At 36.2% G+C, this 23,240-nt stretch overlaps 1 protein-coding gene across 1 annotated transcript in view; it reads left to right on the top strand.

Moving 5' to 3' along the window:
• The window catches only part of APAF1 (apoptotic peptidase activating factor 1), a 68,375-nt gene that overhangs the window by 23,413 nt on the left and 21,722 nt on the right, over positions 1–23,240 (top strand). Inside the window, exons 13-20 of the mRNA XM_081058257.1 lie at positions 628–754; positions 1,701–1,826; positions 4,212–4,343; positions 5,868–5,993; positions 14,297–14,458; positions 18,505–18,633; positions 21,176–21,301; positions 22,937–23,056. Of these exons, the coding sequence (XP_080914383.1) occupies positions 628–754; positions 1,701–1,826; positions 4,212–4,343; positions 5,868–5,993; positions 14,297–14,458; positions 18,505–18,633; positions 21,176–21,301; positions 22,937–23,056 (1,048 nt within the window). The remainder of the gene's footprint in view (positions 1–627; positions 755–1,700; positions 1,827–4,211; positions 4,344–5,867; positions 5,994–14,296; positions 14,459–18,504; positions 18,634–21,175; positions 21,302–22,936; positions 23,057–23,240) is intronic.

Below are 23,240 nucleotides of genomic sequence, written 5' to 3'. Positions count from 1 at the left end.
CTGACACTGTTCTAAGACTTCGTTTTAAGTGTACAGTACACTCCTTTACCCTTTAGCCCACGAGAAATAATATTATATTTATATTAGAGGAATAGTTAATCAGTAGATTAAAATACAAAGAAAATGACATTGATTTTTCTTTGTTTCTTTATGTCTGAATAATTAGAGAAGAGCAGTTTTAAAGTACATCATCATAATGGTGTGTGTAGTGTCAAACTTTAGTTAGGAAATAAACTTAATTTTGCCATGTCTTCTTTCTTTTTGAAAAATACGGAGTTTTTTTTTGAGGGTATCCTTATATAATGTTTTCTCTGCACATGTTAATGCGTCAAAGGAAAATGGGAAGTGATGTGTATTTGATTAACTAGATTTCTTCCAACTCAGTGACATTTGTAACACATGACAAGTTGCTTGATATAGGGTAACATTTCTCTTAAAAATGCCAATTTTGTTATATGATGTTTCTTTTTCTTTAGGTGATCTATGCTGTCATTTACATGTAGGTAATTTAAGGGATTTGTATTTTTGGGAACATAACTATGTTAAAAGACAGTTTATTACTGAAAGAAAAGAATTGCTTTTACTCTCATTTATTGGGTTTCTGTTCATTTTTTTCTTTATATTTAGAAACCAAAAAAACATCAAGCATCTCTCCCGCTTAGTTGTCCGCCCCCATACAGATGCTGTTTATCATGCTTCCTTTTCTGCAAATGGTCAAAGAATAGCTTCTTGTGGAGCTGATAAAACCTTACAGGTAAAACATCTCTGGATACAAATTGAAATAGGCATGTACCCAATACTCTGCATATTCGAACACATAAATCCTAAAATTCAAGAAAATTTCACATTAGAAACAGAAATCCAAATCTCTTGAACATTTTATGAAAGCTTCCTCTTTCATAAGGAAGCTTTAAAAGCTATGGTTGTGTGTTTTCATAATTCTAAACTTGCCAAGTGACATAGAAGTGCCTTTTACCCTGCCAGTTAATTACTATCATCCATGTGCCATCTAAGGGTAATGAGGAGATAATTGTTAAAAGACATAAGGACTTCATAGCACGGTGAACAGGACTCTGATCAAAAAACAGTGATTAAGTAAAATACCTATTTTATCACTGGCTCAAGAATAGATTTCTGACTGTAAGTAGGAATTGGACTAGATTACTTCCTAAGGTGCTTGAAGGAATTTCCTTGAAGTTCTCATTTGTTTTCTGAAAACATGAATGAGTGCTTTTCTTTAAATTCGTGCTCTACCTTTTGATTTTGAAGGAATCAGAATCAGATTAGTTAAAACTTTTATATTTAGGCTAGCTTTATTCTTTGCAAGATTATGACTATAAACCTTATTTCTATATGTGTACTGTATTACTAATTTTATTGAAATTGGCTTTTGAGCCCCAGAAAGAGAGTGTATTGCATGCAGTATTTTCTATTTGATTGTTAGGAATTTGCCAAACTAGTCTCAAGAACAGAAGCTATTCTTTTTATTGATATTACAAATGTTTAACAATGGATAGTTATCTGTGTTAAAATATACAAATTCTAACAAATTCTGATTTTTGGAGTGGCTTTGCCAAGGTTCATCTTGTTGCAAAATAACAATGATTAAAGTCTTTTCCTTTTAAAGGAAAGATTTTTATTGAATAATAGCTCATGTGTAAGTGGTATTAATAAAAAAAATTTTATTGTTGCTTGGGCAGGTGTTCAAAGCTGAAACAGGAGAGAAACTTCTAGAAATCAAGGCGCATGAGGATGAAGTGCTTTGCTGTGCATTCTCTACGGATGACAAATTTATAGCAACTTGCTCAGTGGATAAGAAAGTGAAGGTATGGAAATATTTTCCTCTTGAGTTGTAGTCACCACAGAAGTCATTTTCTTTTTCCATAATAGAGGGGCGAGGGTAAGTAGGGTTGAAGGACTTTTACCTGTTGATGTACTAACTTGAGTCAAACCAGTTTTTATCCATTGTAAATTAACACTGTCTGAAAACCTTTTATTTTTATGTACCAGCAGAAATTCCTAGGATGATCAGGCAGCTGGGAAAATCAATTAGAAATTAACAAATTTGCTTGCGATTTATTGACTGGTCTATGGGTTAAATTCAGTTGAAATCTTTGAGTGGACTGTGTTGGCAATGTTAACCATACAGAATTACAGTCTGAGATTGGATTTTGCTGTAAAATATATAATTTATGAAGTGCAACCCAGATTTTTTTACCTTTGTGAACTAGCTTATATTCCGTGCAAAACCAGATGCATGAACAAACTAATAATTAGGTTACTAGTCTAAAAAGTAGAAGAAAAACAATAAACATAGGGTAATTTTTATTGCCCTCTGTTAATTTTCCTTCCTTGTCCCTTGTCCCTAAATTTGGCTTTTAGCCAGAACATTTATGTGGAATATAAGAGATACTGAAGCCTTCCCCCTAGACTTCAGTATCTCTTTATCTGATAAATGGAGGGGGACCCTCACCTCAGTCTTTTTTCAAAGAGGTTGTGGAGTGCTGAATCTGGCTGGGTGAGGTGGGTCTTAGTGGACCTGCGAGCAAAAAAGTTGGCTTGGAAGTTTGCCTGGAGTTTGCACCCACTTGAAGAGGGCTCTGTAGTATCCAGACTAAATAGAGACCTTAGAAAAATCTACTTCTTGATCAATTGGACTCTCTAGTTGGCTTTATAACCAACCAGTTAATTCACTCTGCTCTGAGTCAGACTCGGAGTTGGCCACTCTGAGCAGTTCCAGAGGCAGTTATGTGGAGTAAAAGGAAATAATACCAAGTTTCTGTTTCCAAATGCAAAATTTGAAGCAAGAAGTAGAAATTAAAAGAACTTCAAAATAAAAGAAACTCTTTGGACCTCTGGGGAGTGCTTTGATAAGATAAAAAGAAAATGCTGTGAGAGGGACGGTCTCTGAAAAGACCAAAACCCAGTGAAGATTCATTGTGTAATCTATTTCTTTTGTTTGTCATTAGATGGAATAGACAGTTTAGTCTATTCTATACTATGTCTTACATAGTAATTGGAATGGTGATTACTTTTTATTGTGAACACTGCATGAGGCTTTATACTACATACTTTCCTATATTACATTTTCAGTTTCACACTACAACTTGCAAAGTAAGTATTTTTCAGATGAGGGAACAGGTTTAGAGATGAAGTTATTTGTACCAGCTCACATTAAATAATAACTAACAGCCAGGGTTGAAAGTTAGGCTTCCCTCAGAATGTAAAGCCTTTATTTTTTATACTAAACCGTCTGCCTTTTCTTCCTCACTGGTCCCTTGAAGCCAGCAGAACACTTTATCATGTCCTTGATCTCATTAGGTACCATGCATATGCAGGACAGAGATAAGTATCCCCAGTTTACAGAGGTGGGAACTGAGAGTTTGGTAAATCAAGGACTTGACCAGGGACATACAAATTGTGAATGGCAGAACCAGGTCTTGGGCTTCTTCCTGTCTGAAGTCCATTCTCCCATCCACTTTATAGCGCTTCTCTGCCTGTTTTCATTCATATGAACATGTGACGTTTTGCCCATGAAGAATATAAAGTTTTCATGAGATTGTAATTGTGCTATAGAAAGACATATATATATATATATATATATATATATATATATATATATAGACTTTCAAGTAATTTAAAACAAAAAAAACATCCTGAAAAGCACCTATGCTCATCACTATACCACCAACAGCTCTTGAGATTATCACACTAAGTGAAATAAGTCAGAGAAAAAATCGAGAACCATATGATTTCACTCATATGTGGGATATAAAACTGAAAGCAACAAATGAACAAGACAAACAAACAAAAACTCATAGACACAGACAATAGTTTAGTGGTTACCAGAGGATAAGTGGGGAGGGGAGGTGGTAGATGAGGGTAAAGGGGATCAAATATATGGTGATGGAAAGAAAACTGACTCTGGGTAGTGAACACACAATGCAATATATAGATGATGTATTATAGAAATGTACTCTTGAAACCTATATAGTTTTACTAACCAATGTCACCCCAATTAATTTAATTTAAAAAAAACACAAAAAGCATTCTGGAAAAATACTGACGTTTTAGGGAAGGGGAGGTATTCATGTCCGACTGGGAAAATCTGGCAGACAGTATGGATAGCATCCTCAAAGCAGCTCACATTTGCTTTGCTTTATTTGAAAATAAAAGGTAGTTGTAAATTTTATTTTTTCTGTTCTCTTTAGATTTGGAATTCCATGACTGGGGAACTAGTATACACCTATGACGAGCACTCAGAGCAAGTCAGTTGCTGCCACTTCACCAACAACAGTCATCACCTTCTCTTAGCTACTGGGTCAAGTGACTGCCTCCTCAAAGTAAGTGTGCGTGATGAGAATTAGGTGGATAAATTTGTGCACACAGTAGAACATCTTTGATTTTCTCTTACATTGTATTAATCAGGGCTCTTTTGGTTGCAGTGATAGAAACTTTCATATTAGCTTAAGTAACAACAACAATAACAACAAAGAAGATATTATTGGCTCACGTAACTGGAAAGACTAGAGGGAGCGTGGCTTTAGGCATAGCTGATTCCAGAATCTTGTACTACATTCTCAGGCTCTAACTTCCTCTCCATTTCTAGACTCTGTTTCCCTCTTTGTTGGTTCAGGCATGTTCTCTCTGTTTGGCAGGAAATAGGGCAATCCTCAGCTCTAGGCTCGCATGGGTCTTACAACTCATAAGCACAGAGGAAGAGACTCTGCTTGTTCCCAGATCCATAGATTTAATTTTAGGAAAAACTCTAATAGACCTCGTTTGTGTTACATGCTCATTGCTAAATAACACTAGTGGCCAGTAGGATGGAACCTTGATTGACCAAGGGACACAAGTTTAGCCATGTAGAGGTGGGACAGATGAGATGAGGTCAGCTTCACTTGAATTGTAAATGGGATTTGATTCAAAGAGAGGTTCTGTTATCGGAATGAGGAAGGAAAAAGTGCTGATAGGAAAAAAATTTGAAAACCCAAAAATGGGTATTCATTTCACATGTTTGATAATGTATTATAATTACAAATTATAAAGCATGGTATCTTTTCTTCCTCTTAAGTGGCATACTAAAGATAGCTATATTAAATTTTCTGGGATCCCAGAAATATCTGCTGACTTATTTTGGATTCTTTTTGGTTTGGTTTCTGCCCTTTCTTTCTGTCACACCATTTTTGCAATGAGACATTGTATTTTTGGGTGGAGAAGGTAAAACATTTCTGTTTGGAAAGCCTCATAGACTCTGTGTTTTGATGTTTAAATAAGCTATTTTTTAAAAATTTAAGAAAATATGGAAACATTTGTTGAAAATTGTCCCCTCTCCCCTTTTCAGGAAGCTGAATCTTTTCCTTTTTTCTCCTCCAAAGAAAACTTACATAGAAGCTCAGTGTGTAAAAGAGATAAAGCCTATTTTTCTTGTTGAAGAGGGGGTATGGGCCTGTATTTCTGCTCTTTCTTGTTCCCTCTTAGCGCCCCGTCCCTCATAGTACCTTTCAAGCATGTTGATGATGATTTATTTTGCATATTACTTATTATAGAACTGAGTAAAATAATAATGATTCCAAACTGCTCTGTTAAAATAAGTAATCGTTTAGTTAGTTATTTAGTGCTCAGACTAAAAGCCTGGGCCAGCCTTTGAGTCCCCTTAGTAGATTTAGGTACTGATATAAGGGCTGCCCCATTACTTGTTAATCGCAAGTTCACCTTTGTGTTTGACACCTTCTGTTACTGTGAATTGAACATCTGTCTGTAACTGAAAAAGGTTAAAATGAGAGGGAAGAAAGAACTTTACCTGATTTCTGACTTTTCCCCATTCAGTACCAGTTTTTCAGTTATCTTGTTATCTTTTCAAATAGCTCTGGGATTTGAAACAAAACACATGTCGAAATACCCTTTTTGGCCACACCAATTCAGTCAATCACTGCAGATTTTCACCAGACGATAAGCTTTTGGCTAGTTGTTCAGCCGATGGAACATTAAAGGTATGCTTTTGTTCATCATTAAAGTGGGTTGTAATTTTATGGGCTTAGGTTTGGGTTATGGAATTAGGTTTCTGTTTTTTACATTTATACAGAAAGAGCATCTTCATTCAACTTTCAGGAACTTATTTAATGTAACTGTAATTGCTTATAATGATTATTTATTAATGGTTTATTACCTTATGCTTTCAAGTTCATATAATTTGAATTCTTAATTTTTAAGCATATATTACATATTTTACAGTTTCATAAAAATGTTTTGAGATCTATGTGGTCAAACTGTAAAGGTTCTGCTTTTATTTATCATTCATTCATCCTGCCTTTTATGTTATTATTTTCCTATTTTTGAGAAGTTATGGGTGGGGGAATCTCAGAGCTAGGGAAAAAAGCTTATTTTAGCCTCTTGAAATTTATAGTTCTAAAAAAACTAAATTTGTCCTTAAACCTCCACCTTAACTTCTCAAATAAGATCCTAATCTTATCCCACTTCCTCTATTTTTCCTATTTCTACTGTCATTCTAGTATCCTGTTTATTGTTTCTTCTTTCTTCCTTGGTCATATGTCCCATTCGTCTTTGACTTCCTTGTCTTTTGGTCTACCTTTTCCCCTCCCGTCTGTAGTGTTTGCTGTGGGTTCATGCTGTCGTCCTCTTATGTCTAATAACAGCTTTCTAAGATGCACTCTCCATCTCTCTTTATCCCAGTGCAGAGCTGCTAGAATAATTAATAACTCTCTACCTCTGTTTTCATCTTGCCACTTTTAGCTGGGACACAAAAATGTCATATTATAAATTGTGATAAACCCAGGTTCATCAGGTGTACCTCTAAGGCTTTTCTTCACCTTCCATCATTCTGCTGCCTCTGTTCATATCCAGTTTTTTCCTTCTCACCCCAATGCATTTATTACCACTTCTGGGCAAGTAATTTTGGGGGTTTATTTTATCTACTGTTCTTATATATGTTTCATTAGTCTTTCTTGGGATTTTTTGGCCTCCTATTTATTTGTCCATGGTTTTTAAAGATCTTTAAAGTTTTATGCAAAGCCTTCTTCAGAAAGTGTTCTCTTGTAACATTCACCTATCTGCTTCTGAGTATATATATACATACCTGTCTATCTATATTTATATAGATGGAAACTGCTTGGTTTGTCTTCTGATTTCTATTTGTAAATTTTTGTACTGCTCAGTCATTTTCACATGTCTTCTGTTTCTTTGGTAAGGTTGAATATATGAGATTTATGATCTGCAGAAATCTTGTCATCTTGTTGTATCTCTCTAAAGTTCATAGAACACAGTTGTACTCAAAACATGCGCTCAATACATTTTCTTGACATATACTTCTTCCAGGGAAACGCTGAACCCTCCTGGGCACTATTTTGTTGCTTAGACTCTCTAGAGGAGGAGGTTTGTTCATGCTTGACAACTTCTAAGTTACAGCAAGGTAAACTCTGTTGATGCTGAGCCTCTGTTTGCATCTTTGATTTCACTGACTGAGGATAACTCATTTTCATATAAATTACTTCAGGGCATCTAGGAATCCTTTCTGGATAGAATTCTACTTTATAGAATTTTCTACCTGTTAGTGGATATTGGGAGCGCTCTTAGGAAGAATTGGTAAGAATTACCAAAATCAGGTAAATGGATTTCGGCTTCTATGACATGTTATCTTCAGGTACCAAATAATCTGTTCCTTCCTTTAGGATGATTCATATCAGAGGAGTTTTTTCAGAATACCCTTATATGGGCTAAGGCAACCCTCTTATCAGAGATTCTTTCAGTGCTGTGAGCCTATTATTTCTTGGTTTTTACTAAGTGAATGGCTCCAGAAGAAGGTATTTTATATATCAAGCAAGTTTCTTCTACCATCTTACTTCCATTGCTAATTCCAAATTCTGGGAAGATTCCATTATCTTTAGCATTACTCCATTATAATTAGGTTACTTAATGTTCAAGAAAGTTGTGAAACTAGGCCATTTATCTGTTCTACAAATTTAAGTTGCGCAACTCAACTGGGCCTTCTTTGCTGCTGAGTTATGGTCTGTTCATCCCAAATTGATCTGCTGTATTTACCATAGTGCTTATTCCAAGCCTTTTCTGCTGTTCTGGTGCCCTCAATCCTGTCATTGCATCTTTCCATGGTGATAGCCTTACTTTACACCTATTCAGAGGGTTGACACCACTCACCAAGAGCTCCCCACCATGAGCTCCCTTAAAAATTGCCGTAAAAAAATCTCTACTCCCCTCTTTTTATTCCTCATCTCAGTGCCTACAAAGTCCTCTACTTATGCCTACTGTCCTTTTTATCCTTCTGGCACCTTGCTTCAATCATTATTTCCTCTCTATGTTGCATCTTTAGTTTTTCTTCTCTTTTGGATCTTTTCCCACAGTCTTCCTAAGCATTATAAAGCCAAAAAGTGAAAAACCTTTGATTCTTCCTTGATTGTATTATCGTCTGAAATAGTCACTCTGTTTTTTTCTTTCCCTTTATGACTAGACTTCTAAAATCACCTCTGTTTCTTACCATTTGCAACAACAGGGCTGGACCTAGAGGATATTATGCTAAGTAAAATAAGTCAGACTGCGGAGGACAAATACCAAATGATCTCACTTATATGTGGAATCTAAAGAACAGAATAAAGGAGTAAATAAAATAGAAATAGATTCAGAGATACAGAGAAAAAACTCATGGTTGCTAAATGGGAGGGGGCTTTGGGGGGTGGGGGAGAAGGTGAAGGGATTAGAAAGTACAAATTGGCAGTCACAAAATAGCCATAGGGATGTGAAATACAGTATGGGGAATATAACAATAATGTAAAGATTATGTAGGGTGCCACATGGGCACTGGATTTATCAGGGGGTCACTTCGTAGATTGTGTAGATGCCTGACTACTGCGCTGTCTACCTGAAACTGAAGTGGAATAATTTTGAATGTCAACTATAATTAAATACACACACACACACACACACACACACACACACACACACACAGAGGGTGCCAAAAATATACACATTTTAAGAAAGGAAAAAACTGTATTATAAAATTGAAATATTCAATATATACCGATAACAGTAGATGAATACAAATCATGTTTGACTTGTGCAATTACAAGAGTGTTCAAAGTGGTTACCATCAGCATAATTTTAATGTAGTTTTTTCCTTTCTTAAAATGTATATACATTGTTTTGGCACCTATACAGTCACGGGATATAAAGTACAGCATAGGGAATATAGGCGATAGTCAATGGTACTGTGACAGCTATATATGATGTCAGAGGGGTAGTAGACTTGGTGGGGTTATCACTTTGTGAGGGCTGTAAATGTCTAATCATTATGTTGTTTTGTACACCTGAAACTAATATAAAAAAATAAAATTAAAAAAATAAAATTAAATCACCTCCATTTTGAGCCTAGTCCCATCTCCCCCGTATTCCCTTGAAAAATAAAATCCAATTTTATTTTTAGTCTTCATTCTTTTTGTTGTCAGGTCTAATGCTCTTTGGATTAGTGTGAAATCTGATATTTTTCTTTATCCAAACCTTATTTTTGTTTTTGTATTACCAGCATTCAACTCCCCATTGGCCACCTATATTTCCTTTTTGAAACTTCATTTGCCATCAGTGTTTTCGTCTTTCTCCTCTTATCTCTCTAACCCCTTCTTTAACTCTTTTCTCCTGTCCATTAAAAGATACCTGTTCCTCAAGCATCAGATCTCCGTCACCTTTCTTCCATCCTTCATCCGTCCTTATGGCTTTAACTGTCATCTTAGTGACTTTCAGATGTGTGATATCCAGCCCTCATTTCTCTTATGTACTGCTGTGTCCTGAGTCCCTAACTGCCTGTGAGTTGGTCTCACTTCAATAAAACTTCATGCCTTAAACTTCTTGTGCTCCAAACCGAACTAATTATTTTTTTCTTCCCAAACTTGACTCACTTTTGTGGCTTCTGTATGTTTCATGATTTTGGTTAGATCAGTGTTTGGAATTTATGTCATTGTGTCTGATCACAGTTGAGCCTTGTATATGATGAATGTCCTTTCTCATACAACTTTTTGTTTTCTTTGGGATTAAATGTGTTGTACATTTAGCATTATAGTTTTGTTTTTTCATTTGCTTATTTTTTAAATATGCTTATCACTAGTTCATCTTCAAACTGTCCCTTGTCTAAATTACTTCTTATATACTTCAAACTAAACAGGTATTTGATAAATTTTCTTTTCTTAGAAATAACTTTCTTGGAGGGTTCTGTCTTGCTCTGTTTTGACTGGTGATACTATTCCCAGTGTCCCACCTGCCCGTCTGGGATCTCCCTTTACTGTCATCCTGTGTATTCCTTTAGTTTTTCCTCTTGAGTTGAAACCCCTTTTTTCCTGTATTTCTTGTCTTTCTTGATTTATTTTCTCAACTTTGGAGAAATCCTCTATCTTCCTAAGGAAGAATTTGTTGGAGGTGAAATTTTAAGACATTTCCTGTCTAAAAATGTCTTTATTCTAGCTTCATCTTAATTGATATTTTTGAATTCACACAGAAAACTAGGTTGGAAATAATTTTTCCTTAGAATTTTGGAGACATTACGTCCTTGCCTTCTGGCTTCCAAAGTTCCCCTTAAGACTTTTGAGGCCATTCTGATTCATTTGTGATCTATGTACCTGTCTTGGAACTTTTAAGATCTTCTATTTATTCCCAGTAGTTTTTCTTTTTGAAAATGTTGTGATAATGTATGTTGGTGTGGGTTTCTTTTCATTCATTGTGTTTGGCACTTCATGGCTTCTTTCAATTTGGAAAATCATATCCTTCTGTTTTGGAGGTTTCCTGTAAATTGTTTGATTTATTCTTCTTTACTTTCACCTTCTGGAATGTCTGTTTGTTTAGGATGTTTTCTTATTTTTTTTCTCTCAATCCTTCTGTGTCTATTTGTCCTATTTTCTGGAAGATTTCTTTAGCTTTATTTTCTAATCCTTCTAGTGAGTTTTTAATTTCTGCAATCATATTTTTAAGTTCCCATTCTCATGATCAGTTCCCTTTGTATATTATCCTATTCTTGTTTCATGGATGCAGTATCTTTAATCTTTTTGTGGATGTTAATAATAGTGTTTTTGAAGTTTTCATATTTCTGTATAGTTGCTGGGTGTTTTTTTTCTACTTGTTAGTTTTGGTTTCCGTATACATTTTAGAGATATGTCTTAATTGCCTGATCCTTGTATATCTGCTTATACCGGGAGTGCCAAAAAATGTGCACATTTTAAGAGATGTTATCTATGTATTACTTTTCGAAGTTGAATTGAATTACGGTAGCAATGTGTAGTATGATGTTCCCTCAAAAGATGGCGTTAATCAAATGAATGCTAGCGTCATTCATTGTATTACAATTTTAAACAGTTTTTTCTTTTCTTAAAATGTGTGTATGGTTTTTTGGCTACCTCTGTATTTAGGAGTGCAGCACCAGAAAACTGATGGAAAATTGGGACTTTATTATACGTTTCCCTGTAGGCTTATCTGGCTGTCATTTTTGATGGTGAACTCCTGATGCCAGGCTCTTTAGATCTTTTGTGTTGATCTGGTGGGGTATTCAGAGAAACATCTTCAGTTTTCTTCTTGTCGGGTATAAGTCTGGCAGGCAAGTTCTGTGAAGATTTCTAGGTAGAGCTCTCAACATTTGGAATAGAGACTATTTCCTAATTTTCTGTTTTCAGAATGGTGATCCTGCTCTCAGCTGTGTTGGGTGTAGAATAACCCTCTATTCTTCAGCCAGAGTAGGGGCACAGCAACCTGGATTGCGTAGTAGGGGAGGGGATTTCAAGGGACTTTCTTTCATCAGTTCCTCCTGATTTAGCTCCACCTTTACCAGCAAGTACCTGGTGCGACACTTCCTGAGCATTTTAGAAGTTCTTTGGTGTGAATTGGGCTACTTAGAGGCTTTCCTCACTGTTGGCTCAGGATTCAATATTTAGGAGTCTTCTTATCACTTGTCTTTCTGCTTTCTAGTCTTTACAGTTTTGTTGGGGTCATCTCTTCCTCCATTCTCCTTCACCTTGTGAATTACGCCTATAGAGAAAAATTCTCTTTACTATTGTCTTCGTGGGTTTTGGGAGGGTGTGGAGATGAATGTGTGTGTTGTATCTGCATCTTTAACCTGAACTCTATTTCTTTCAGTAACACTGTTGCCTACTTACCTGTGCTTGCAACATGGGAATAATCTGCCTGTTCACTTAAAGTTGATCGTTTATTGAATACTTATGATGCGCCAGATATTGTACGAAGCATTTGAGTTTTAACCAATTAAAACAAACCTCCTGTCTTCCTCGTGTTGAAATTCTGTCTCTCTAAGGCAGTATGAATTAGGCTAATGTTTAGGGAGGAGAGTGAAGTGGCCACCTCGGCAAAAAGTGTTCCCTCACACCCACAGCTTGGGTATAGCATTCCCATCGTGCTGTACCTTCACTTCTCAAATGGCACATCTGACATATCTGGTGTTAGAATCATTTATGTGTGTGTCCTGCGTCCTCTGTTGGCCTGTAAACTCCTTGAGAGTAGTATCTGTGTCTTGATTTATTTGTATAACCTCGAAGAGACGTGTAGCGTGGTGGTTAATAAATGTGTCCAAGATAAGAAACCTTTGCCGTGTCCCTTCAAATCAAATTAAGACTTCTCCAAACTCAAAAGAAAAAAGAAGTTTAAAGTTTTCATGGACAGAATTTTGATTTCACGTGTATCAATCAGAATGTGATTGTAGAGCACAGAGCACTAACAGCAGGGGACAGACATTCCTGCACTCACGGAGAGAACTGCCGCGTGGTGGCAGCTTTCCCAGAGTGCTATTAAGCCGGCGTTGGTGGCTGGTTCACACTGATCTAGTGACACGTCGTAAGCAGCGATCCTGCAAAATGATGTTGGATAACAGCATTTCAAGGTCAAAGTCTCTAAAGCTTTTACTTTCTGAGAGGATGAAGAACTGTAAAATTATTTCCTGTCCCAGATGGCTCTGTAATCTTCTAAGCATTTTGTTAGGGTACCAGGTGGATAAGCATGTGTTTTTCAGGTGCACATGAGTCTCTGAAATACAGTGCAGTGACTTGCTCAGAATGAGATGCTGGTATTTTACTCGGTCCCTTGATGTGTGGAATTTCGTCACTCCTTGGACAGGAGCTCAAGTCAGGCCTACGTGCAGAAGATGTAGTTTAGACAGATGTAATGAAATTGGGTAGGGTTAATTTTCTTTTTCTATCTTAAATCCAGGCTGGTTGTTTTATTTGTATTAAGAGGGAAACAGAGAGGGATTTCTCATATATTCTAGCTGTTGTGACTGAAGCTTCTGGCATTTATATTTAGATTCTTTTTTCCTTTTCAGTATCAAGAAAATCTAATTATTTTAGTATCTGATGTTTCTTTTCTTCATCCAATTTATCCACAGTTGTTCAAGGGGAGAGGTTTTGGTTTTGGCCATATTTCTGAGTGTATGTAATACTTTTCTAAACTCGAGAGATTTAAAAATGTGCCTGGCCAGAAAAGTCGAGTTCTGTCTTGGAGCTGTGCTTTGGAAGCTGAGTTACAGTCTGAGAAGCAGCTTTTTCTTCGGTTCTTGTCCTTGGCCGGCTGTTGGTCTGGGCACGGCAGCCATTATTACTCTGAAGCTGGGACGCCTCCAGCCCAGGGAGTAAAAAGCTGTGTCTTCTTGAAGGCCTTTGTCTTTTGTTTTGCTCAAGTGGCTCTGCTAAGTGAGTAGGTTTGGTCTTTTGTATCCCATTCCTCAGGATCCAGTTGTTTTTAGAGCCCTATCTGGCCCCACCAAGCACACAAGGTGACTTGCTTTCTTCAAGATATCCTGTGTTTTCTATTTTCAGGGACTTCCTTATGTCTCTGGATGCTCTGTTAGGTTCTAACTCGGCTGGGACTGGGTCCTGTGTAGTGTCCGTGCTGTGCATACAGTAGATGTGAAGCACACTTCACGCCTGGTACAGCAGAGGGCAGCAGTGACAAGTCGTGCGTCTCTGCATCTGACCTTTCTTCCAAACACATCCTTACTGTCACCAATTCCTCTTTAGCCTCCTCCACACCATGCAAGGCTCTTTTAACGTTTTACTTAGTGTTGCATTCTGCATTTCAGGCAGTACTTCTAATTTTTTTTTTCTTTTTAGGAATGTGCTGAATGAAACTGGAGTACTTAAAGGCCTTATAAAAAGTCATGCATAAGTAAAATTAATCCATTAGGTATAGTGAATAATTTGTGAGATATTTAATCCAGGTGGATTTCTAGAGCTGTGATTTGAGATTAAAACAAACTTAATTATTTTTGTATTTTTGTAATTTGAAGTTTTGGGATGTGAAATCAGCCAATGAGAAAAAAAGCATTAACGTGAAGCAGTTCTTCCTAAGTTCAGAGGAGCCTCAAGAGGATTTGGAAGTGATAGTGAAATGTTGTTCATGGTCTTCTGATGGTTCTAGGATAATGGTGGCAGCAAAAAATAAAGTCTTTGTAAGTATTCGTATTTTTTATTTTATTTTATTGGGGAAGGGGAACAGGACTTTATTGGGGAATAATGTGTACTTCCAGGACTTTTTTCCAAGTCAAGTTGTTGTCCTTTCAATCTTAGTTGTGGAGGGTGCCATTCGGCTTCAAGTTGTTGTCCTTTCAGTCTTGTGGAGGGGACAGCTCAGGTCCAGGTCCAGTTGCCGTTGCTAGTTGCAGGGGGCACAGCCCACCATCCCTTGCGGGAGTCGAGGAGTCGAACTGGCAACCTTGTGGTTGAGAGCCCACTGGCCCATGTGGGAATCGAACCGGCAGCCTTCGGAGTTAGGAGCGTGGAGCTCTAGCCGCCTGAGCCACTGGGCCAGCCCCCATATTAGTATTTTAACAAGCCAAATTTAGTCTAATTTAAAGAAAATTAAAGTTTCTGTTGATGTTTGCATTTTACATTGTTTATTGATATAAAGTATAGCTACGTGATTTGGAGCAGGCTCCCTAACCCTCATAGTTTTCAGAACTGTGCTCTAGGGGATGTCTCTAGGCCTTTTGAGAAAAGATCTCCATAGTCATACAGGTTTGGGGAATGTTATGTATTGATTGCCTTCCCCCATTACAGGTACTCGGTGTGTACTAACATTCAAGGCCTCGGAAGTCCTACAGCACGTAAACAATTTATATTGTTTAACTCAATGTTTCTCAAATGTATTAAGAACGTGGAATACTTTCTGCATCACTTTTTGTTGTTGTTCTACAATTTTGAATACATTAGTTTAGGTTTAGGATTTTCAAAGCACTTTCTTACCCCTAAAATTTAATGATTTTGTGATTCTCTAGAGAGAAACAGTCATCAATGACTGGGGATGATTGTGAGATTTTGATGAAGTAAACGAAGATGCAAAAAAAGTAAATGACAAGGAAATGCCTTCCTCCTTTTTCAAATCTAATAATAGCTTACATTTGTAGTATTCAGAGTGCTTTCACAGATAACTTTTTTTTTGATAGAAATATCCAAGGGACACAGCAGATTGCAGTAGTCCTATGATAATAAAGAGGCAACTGAGATTCAGAACAGCCAAATAATTTGTCCAGAGCTACATCGTGATTTGGAGAACCAGGTTTTCTGATTCATGGCTCAGTGACCTTACATTCTAATAATAATTTTAAAAGACTTGAATAAGAGATATTACAATTTTATTTTTAGCTTCATTGAGGTATAACTGACAAATAAAATTATAAGGTATTTAAAGTACGTAACGTGATGATTTGATAATATGTATGCATTATGAAAGGATTCCCTCCAATTGAGTTAATTAACATATCTGTTACCTCACATATTTACCTTTTCTGGGTAAGCACATTTAAGTTCTACTCTCTTAGCAAATTTCAATTATACAATACAGTGTTATCAACTATAGTTATCACATTATACATTAGATCAGACCTTATTTCTTATAACTGAAAGTGTGTATCCTTTTACCAACCTCCTCCTAGTCCTCCCTTCCCAGATACTACATTTTAAAGAACACCATTGAAATATACCATATAATTATATATTTATGTTATTGTTATTGATCTAGTAACTCTGACCCTTGAATCTTGATTGCTTATGGGTTTATAGCCCTTTAGTAGCAAACTAAAGAAAAATATCTCCTTTTGTGTTTTGTGAAAGACTATAAGAACAGAAAAGGAATCACTGCATTTACAAGATTTGAAAACTAAAAATATTTTTGCGGTGGGGGTGGCTGGTTAGCTCAGTTGTTTAGAGTGTGGTGCTATTAATACCAAGTTTGCCAGTTTGATACCTGCATGGGACACTGAGAGCTGCGCCCTCCTTAAAAAAAAAAAAAAAAAAAATGGCACTTGTATTTGTTTTTGGTTTAATTTGTAGACAAAGACTTACAGACAGGTGCAAAAATAAATCCTCTTTTGCAACCCAGGACTCATCGTTCAGTATGAGTTTTGATACATATAAGAAGGAACATGATTCCTAAAATAAATAAATATATATATATATATATATATATATATATATATATATATATATATATATATATATATATTTGTTCTAAAATGTATATGTAAATTTGCCATTTTAACCATTTTAAATCTACAACTCAGTGGCATTAAATATAGTACATTCACAACGTTGTACAACTATCACCATTATTTCCAAAACTTTTTTATCACCTCAAACAGAAACTCTGTAATTAGTAAGTAAAACTCCCCACTCCCTTCTCCCTGAACCCCTAGTAATGTCTAATCTATGAATTTGTCAGTTCTACATATTTCATGTAAGTGGAATCATAAAATATTGGACCTTTTGTGTATGGCTCATATCATTTAGCATACTATTTTCAAGGTTCATCCATACCATGTATCAGAACTCGATTCCTTTTCTATGGCTACATAGTATTCCATCATATAGATATACCACATTTTGTTTATCCTTTCATCTGTTGATGGACACGTGGGTTGTTTTCACCTTTTGGCTCTTGTGAGTAGTGCTGCTATGTACATTGGTGTGCAAGTATCTATTTGAGTCCCTGCTTTCAATTCTTTTGTGTATACACCTAGGAGTGGAATCATGGTTGGGTCATAGGGCAGTTCTATGTTTAGTTTTTCGAGAATCCACAAAAATTTTCCATAATGTCTACACCATTATATATTCCCACTAGCTGTGTAGAAGAGTTCCCATTTCTTCACATCCTCGTAAACACTCACTATTTCTATTACTATAACCACCCTATTAGGTGTGAAGTGGTATCTCATTGTGGTTTGGTTTGTATTTCCCTAATGACTGATGGTGTTGAGCAGAATTTGAACATTTTAAAAGATATGTTTCTAGTGAAAGAGGAAAACAATTTTATATTCATGAAGTGCCTTCTTATTTTGAAAATCTGGACCACCTTCTTATTTCACCTGCTAAAATAAAGTTACCTAAGATCACCCTTAACCACGTGTAGATCCTAGTTTCTTACTCTTTGGTCTCTCCATTGTCCTTTTCAACTCAACTCTTGTGCTGTTAGCCCACTCCTAGTGGTAGGTCTTTTCTTTTTGCCATCCAATAATTGGGACAACTGCCTAATCCATATTTTCCAAGTTTCCTCTATCACTCTCAAGCACTAGTTCTTAAGAACGACCTGACCTGGGAAGTTTCAGTATGACTTCCTTTGTTGTGGGCCTCCACTGCTGTGCTGCTTACAGATCTGTGCATTCACAGAACATTTTCATGGCTCCCACTGGAAGCTCTGGAAGCTTTTTTTACCTTCCCTAAGACTGCGTTGGTCGTAAATTGCTGTACTATATATTGATATAAATGTTTTTATTATTTGGCAAAAACTTTTGGAAGAGTATATTCAGCATTTAAAAATCTTTCGAAAATTGAAATGAAGAAGCTTGAAATACTCAAAAATAGCTCTTTTTTGGTTCAAAAATGGGAAAATTATTCATTGTCATGGAGTAATTTGGTAGCTCTGAAGAGAACTAGAAGTGATTGAGCTAATTTCATTTTGGCAAGCCTCTACTCTGTATTATTTTGATCATCTTCATTTGTGAGTATCCATTTTCTCTTGAATAAACAAGCATTAGGGAGAACTGCTCTGTATGTTAATTTGGCTAGTCCATTCGTTTATTCAGAAAGGTTTCTTTCTTTCTAGGGCAGCTTGAGAAATCATCTGTGATAAATTTTCCTTTTTATGAAATATGTTTCAAGATGAACAATATTTTGGGCCGGCTGGGTGGCGCAGGTGGTTAGAGCTCCGTGCTCCTAACTCCGAAGGCTGCCGGTTCGATTCCCACATGGGCCAGTGGGCTCTCAAAAAAAAAACAAACAAAAAAAAACAAAACAATATTTTGAAAGTATACATATATTGATTTGTATCTTATGACTGTCAATAATTGTGACAATTATAAGTAATTACAGTATTTTTCTAGGATTTATACTTTATACTTGAAATGGGAGGATATTCTTTTAGAAATAAATTTAGATTCATTTGGGTAAAGCTTATTTAAAAATATTGTACTTTCATAGATGTCTTTCTCTTTTATGTTGACAGCTTTTTGACGTTCATACCAATAGTCTGTTGGCAGAAATCTATACAGGCCATCACAGCACCATCCAGTACTGTGACTTCTCCCCCCATAATCACTTGGCAGTGGTGGCTTTGTCCCATTACTGTGTGGAGGTGAGTAGTTGAATTTTTTTTTGTCAAGTCTAGGTCTCCAGAGGTATAGGGATGATGAAGAGCTTTAGGATAATAAACTACCATGTTTCCCCAAAAATAAGACCTAGCTGGACAATCAGCTCTAATGTGTCTTTTGGAGCAAAAATTAATATAAGATCCGATCTTATTTCACTATAAGACCAGGTATAATATAATATAATATAGTGTAGTATAGTATAATGTACTATACCCGGTCTTAATATCAATTTTTGCTCCTTAGACACATTAGAGCTGATGGTCTGGCTAGGTCTTATTCTCGGGGAAACATGGTAGTTAACTTTATTACTTTAGCAGTGATTAAAGACTTGATTGACAATATGACAAATCATACTGGGGATGATGGTATCATTTAACAAGTGTTCGTTGAATGGCTAGTATGTGCCAAGGTGTGGGGAAACGGTGCAATGACCACTGGTTTCCTAAGCAGAAACGTTGCATCTCTTAAACAATACAGGCATAGACTCTTCTGTGAAAGAAATGATGAACGATGGGTCCAGTTCAGATTTCTTAGATTACTGAGAAGGCTAAGATGGTAGTTAAATTTAGAACTGGTTAACCTAGGATGTTCACTGCTAAGCACTAATGAATAAAATGACTCTTAGAAATTATTTGTTTATATTTATAATTTTGCACTTACCTGATGATAGATTTTGAGAGTCTGTACCTCACTGGCCCTGGAAGAATCCCATCCAGTGATTGATATATTAATTTTTTCAAAAAGCAGTGAATTTTCTGATATTTTTCCTCCAAAGAAGGATTTGTTTTGTCCAAGCTTTGTTATTACTCATTCCTTGAGTGAGTTTTACCACCAGATAATTTGAAACCCCTTGTGATTACAGCCCAAAAAGATGGGGATGGGCCTTCATCTGGAAAACAGGGAAATTCACTTTGTTCATAGGCTGTCTTCAAAGGAAGCTTCACTGCTGTAAGCACTTCTTCAGTGTTTTGTGCTTATTTCAGCCATTTTTAGTGAGTTTGCCAAATTGCCCCTTACTATGAAGGTGCGGGGGGAGAGTTGTTGAGCTACATCTGTTCAGCGTGGAGATGCAGATCCTTCCATTGGAAGCCGAGGCAGTGAGTGTGAACAAATTCCTGTCCTGTTTGAAACAGTGGGAGGAAGTAGGGTGCTGTGGGCAGTATTCTCTTTGGCAGAGGCCTTGGATTGAAAGATTCAGATGGGCTAGGAGATCTTGTACCTTACTGTAGATAGATCCTCAAGGTAGGTATGGTTGGAAATTTCCCCTTTCTGGGTTTTGTTAGGATTTTTAGGAGGTGTGGAGGAACAGCTCCTCTTTCTGCCTTTCCTATTGTTTTAAATTTTTTTTTACCCTATTTTTAGAAAGCTTTAGGAAACATTGTCTTCTTAAGATATCCGAACTTGGTTTTGGAGGCTCTGAGTGACAAAGAAATGATGGGGGAGAACCAGAAGGGAAGAGAATGAAGGATTTCAAGGGAGATTTTTCAGTTGTGGAACCACTTTCATCTCTGTACTTTAGCTCTGTATGTCCCACTTAGACTCTAGCGATAAGGCAGAGAAAATTTCATGTAATTAATTGTAACCGTAGAACTCACTGATTGAAAACCACTGGGCATGTGATGAAATACTTGTTTTGTCCATGGTAGTTCTGAAATCATAAAGTAGGTCTGTAATTCAGAGTGTAATGAGAAGAACTCAGGCACATATGGTACTTCATTAGAATGGAATATATTTGAGTAATTTCCAGCAGAGCTCAGGACAAAATACAGGCAGAATGGTGGCAGACACTGACAATTTGTAATAAGCATGAATAATAGGAGAAATGTGTACAATTAGTACATTTATTTATTGTAGGGTTTTGCAATCAGTTAAAATGAGGATTGGATGACAGTGGAGAATAGTCTGAATATGGAAGCTTCTTCTGTTCATCTATTTTCTTAGATTGATTTTTAAAAAACACATAAAATGTTTGCATGATTCCAAATCAAAGCTTTATAGTTATATTCAGAGAAGTCTTGTTTTCATCACTGTCCTTTCCTCTCCATTCTTTCCTACCCCTCCCCATAGGTAACCATTTTTTTTAATATTCCAATGTTTCTTTTTGCATATATAAGCAAATATTTATATGTATTATTTTTCTCCACATCTGTATCCATCTATGTGTTTATATATTTGATTTTCATATATATATATACACACACTGCACACATATACACACATACACACACATAAATATAGTATAATATGTATACTCTTGCAGAAATATATATTCTTACTTTTTTTCTGTAAACAGTATATCCTAGAGACTAGTCATTATTAGGGTGCTTTTCATTTTATTTTTTATGGCCTCATAGTATTCCATAGTGCAATAAACGTAGTTTATTCACTTGGTCCTTTTGATGATCATTTGGGTTATTTCCAGTTTTTTGCTATTAAAAATAATGATACAATGAATAATCTGCACAAGTCATTTTATATGTAGATGCTTATGAATGTTATTTCCTATACGCTGTGTTTATTCTCTAGTTGTGGAATATGGACTCGTGTTTAAAAGTAGCTGACTGCAGAGGACATTTAAGTTGGGTTCATTGTGTGATGTTTTCTCCTGATGGATCATCATTTTTGACATCTTCTGATGACCAGACAATCAGGGTGAGAAATACTGAGATTTTCATTTTAAACATTTACTGATGGTAAGCTAAACCTCCTACAAACTAAGAAATTAATGGGTAATATTGGGGGAAGTAAAACGGGAAACTACTAGATTCATATTTATCCTTGAAAAGTACTGTTATATGGACTATACCAGTCTCATTTATTCAGTATTACTGTGAGCCAGGTGCTGGAGAAGTCCAATGTTTAAACTGTATTTTGATTAATTTAAATATATTACATTTGATTTCTCAGAGTAATTTTTGACTCTTTCCTGTACCTTGAATTCCCAATTGCCAATTCTAAGGATTCTACCTTTCCATTGTCTATCATTTATTTCTACTTTTCCATTTCAAGTTTAGGTGCTCATTGCCTGTGGCCTCTCTTGTATCAGTTTCTGCCACAAGTCTTTTCTTTCTTGGTTTTCTACGTGCTGCTTCCAAGATATTTTCCTCATGTACATACAGTCATGACATTTTTGCTCAAAAACAGAGAGTGTCTCCCTTGCCTACCAAAGTAAATATGTACTCCTAAGTCTACCATCAAACTTCTCCACAGTATGGCCTCATTCTGCTGCAGTCTGTCTTCTAATTTATTTCTACAGGTAACCTACACTAGACTGCTTACATTTTTCTCTAACACCCTGTAGTTCCCTGCCTCTGTACTTTTGCTTATGTGGTTTCTTACGTTTGGAGTACCCTACCTCCTCATGTCTCTCCTTGTTGAAATCCTAATGATCCTGCAAGCACCCCAGGGAGAGGCTTCTGTGAAGCCTTTCCTAGTATTCCATTTGGGGGAGTGCCTCTCCTTTAATGCCATATAACTCTCCTTTTCCTATGGTACTGAACGAGTTCTGCCTTAGATTTAGGTATAGGCTTGATTTACTCCTCACCTCCAGTGCTCTTCTACTGCTTCTCTGATTTAATCACACATTTTAAATTATAAACTCATTGAGGCCAGGGACCCTGGCTTGTCCTTGTAATATCTAAGACAGTGTTTTGTACAAATTGTAGCTAAAATTTATTTAGTGTTTGCTCTATGCCTGACATACAAAGTGCTACATGTATTTATTTGCTAATTCTCATTATAGTTCTTTTGCAGCTGAGGAAACAGACACAGAAATTAAGTCAGCGCTACTTAAAGAACCTATCTCAGTAAGCTTGTTCCAGAATGTAAATCAATGCACTGCTTCTTTCATCAAGAAAATCTTGTTAAAAAAATGAACTTTACCACTAGGAATACTGTTAACAGTGTGTATGGTGATATAGTTGATTTACATTCTGGTACAAGCTCCTTACCTTGGTATCAAACAGTTTGAGAACCAGCAGGAGGTTGTTACCTTTGAGTGGCACAGGGTTAAGTAGCCTGCCCAAAGTTTCAATTTCATGTAGAACTAGAATTCATAAGTAAGGTATTTTGGCTCTAGCACCCATTACTTTTAATACTAACTGCTTCCTACTATAGCATGTAATCAGTAAATATTTTTGAATTATAATCTAATAATTGAAAATTTTCTGGCATCATAAGCATTTTAAGTGTGAAGCCTGCTTTGTTTCTTGCATCAAGACTAGGACTTGTCTTTACAACATTTCAGAGGATACAGTAATCTTTTAGGTTTTTATATCTCTTAATCAGCTCTGGGAGACAAAGAAAGTATGTGAGAACTCTGCTACAGTGTTAAAGCAAGAAATAGATGTTGCGTTTCAAGAAAATGAAGTGATGGTTCTTGCAGTTGACAATACAAGACGTCTGCAAGTGAGTAGTTTTTTAGAAAACAATTGGAAAAATTGTTTTGATTGAACTCGCAGTTCACAATTTTTCTTGTTTGTTTTTGGACTTGGGATCAGGTACAATTGTATAGTATCTAACAGATGCTCAGTAGGGATTAGTTGAATAAATATATGGGTCTTGAGCTGAGGCTCAGACATGCTAGGATTTA

The sequence above is a fragment of the Rhinolophus hipposideros genome (assembly GCF_964194185.1).
Source record: "Rhinolophus hipposideros genome assembly, chromosome: 9".
Taxonomy (NCBI): domain Eukaryota; kingdom Metazoa; phylum Chordata; class Mammalia; order Chiroptera; family Rhinolophidae; genus Rhinolophus; species Rhinolophus hipposideros.
Note: the sequence above shows the minus strand (reverse complement) of the source record. Positions and strands in the feature narration are given on the sequence as shown.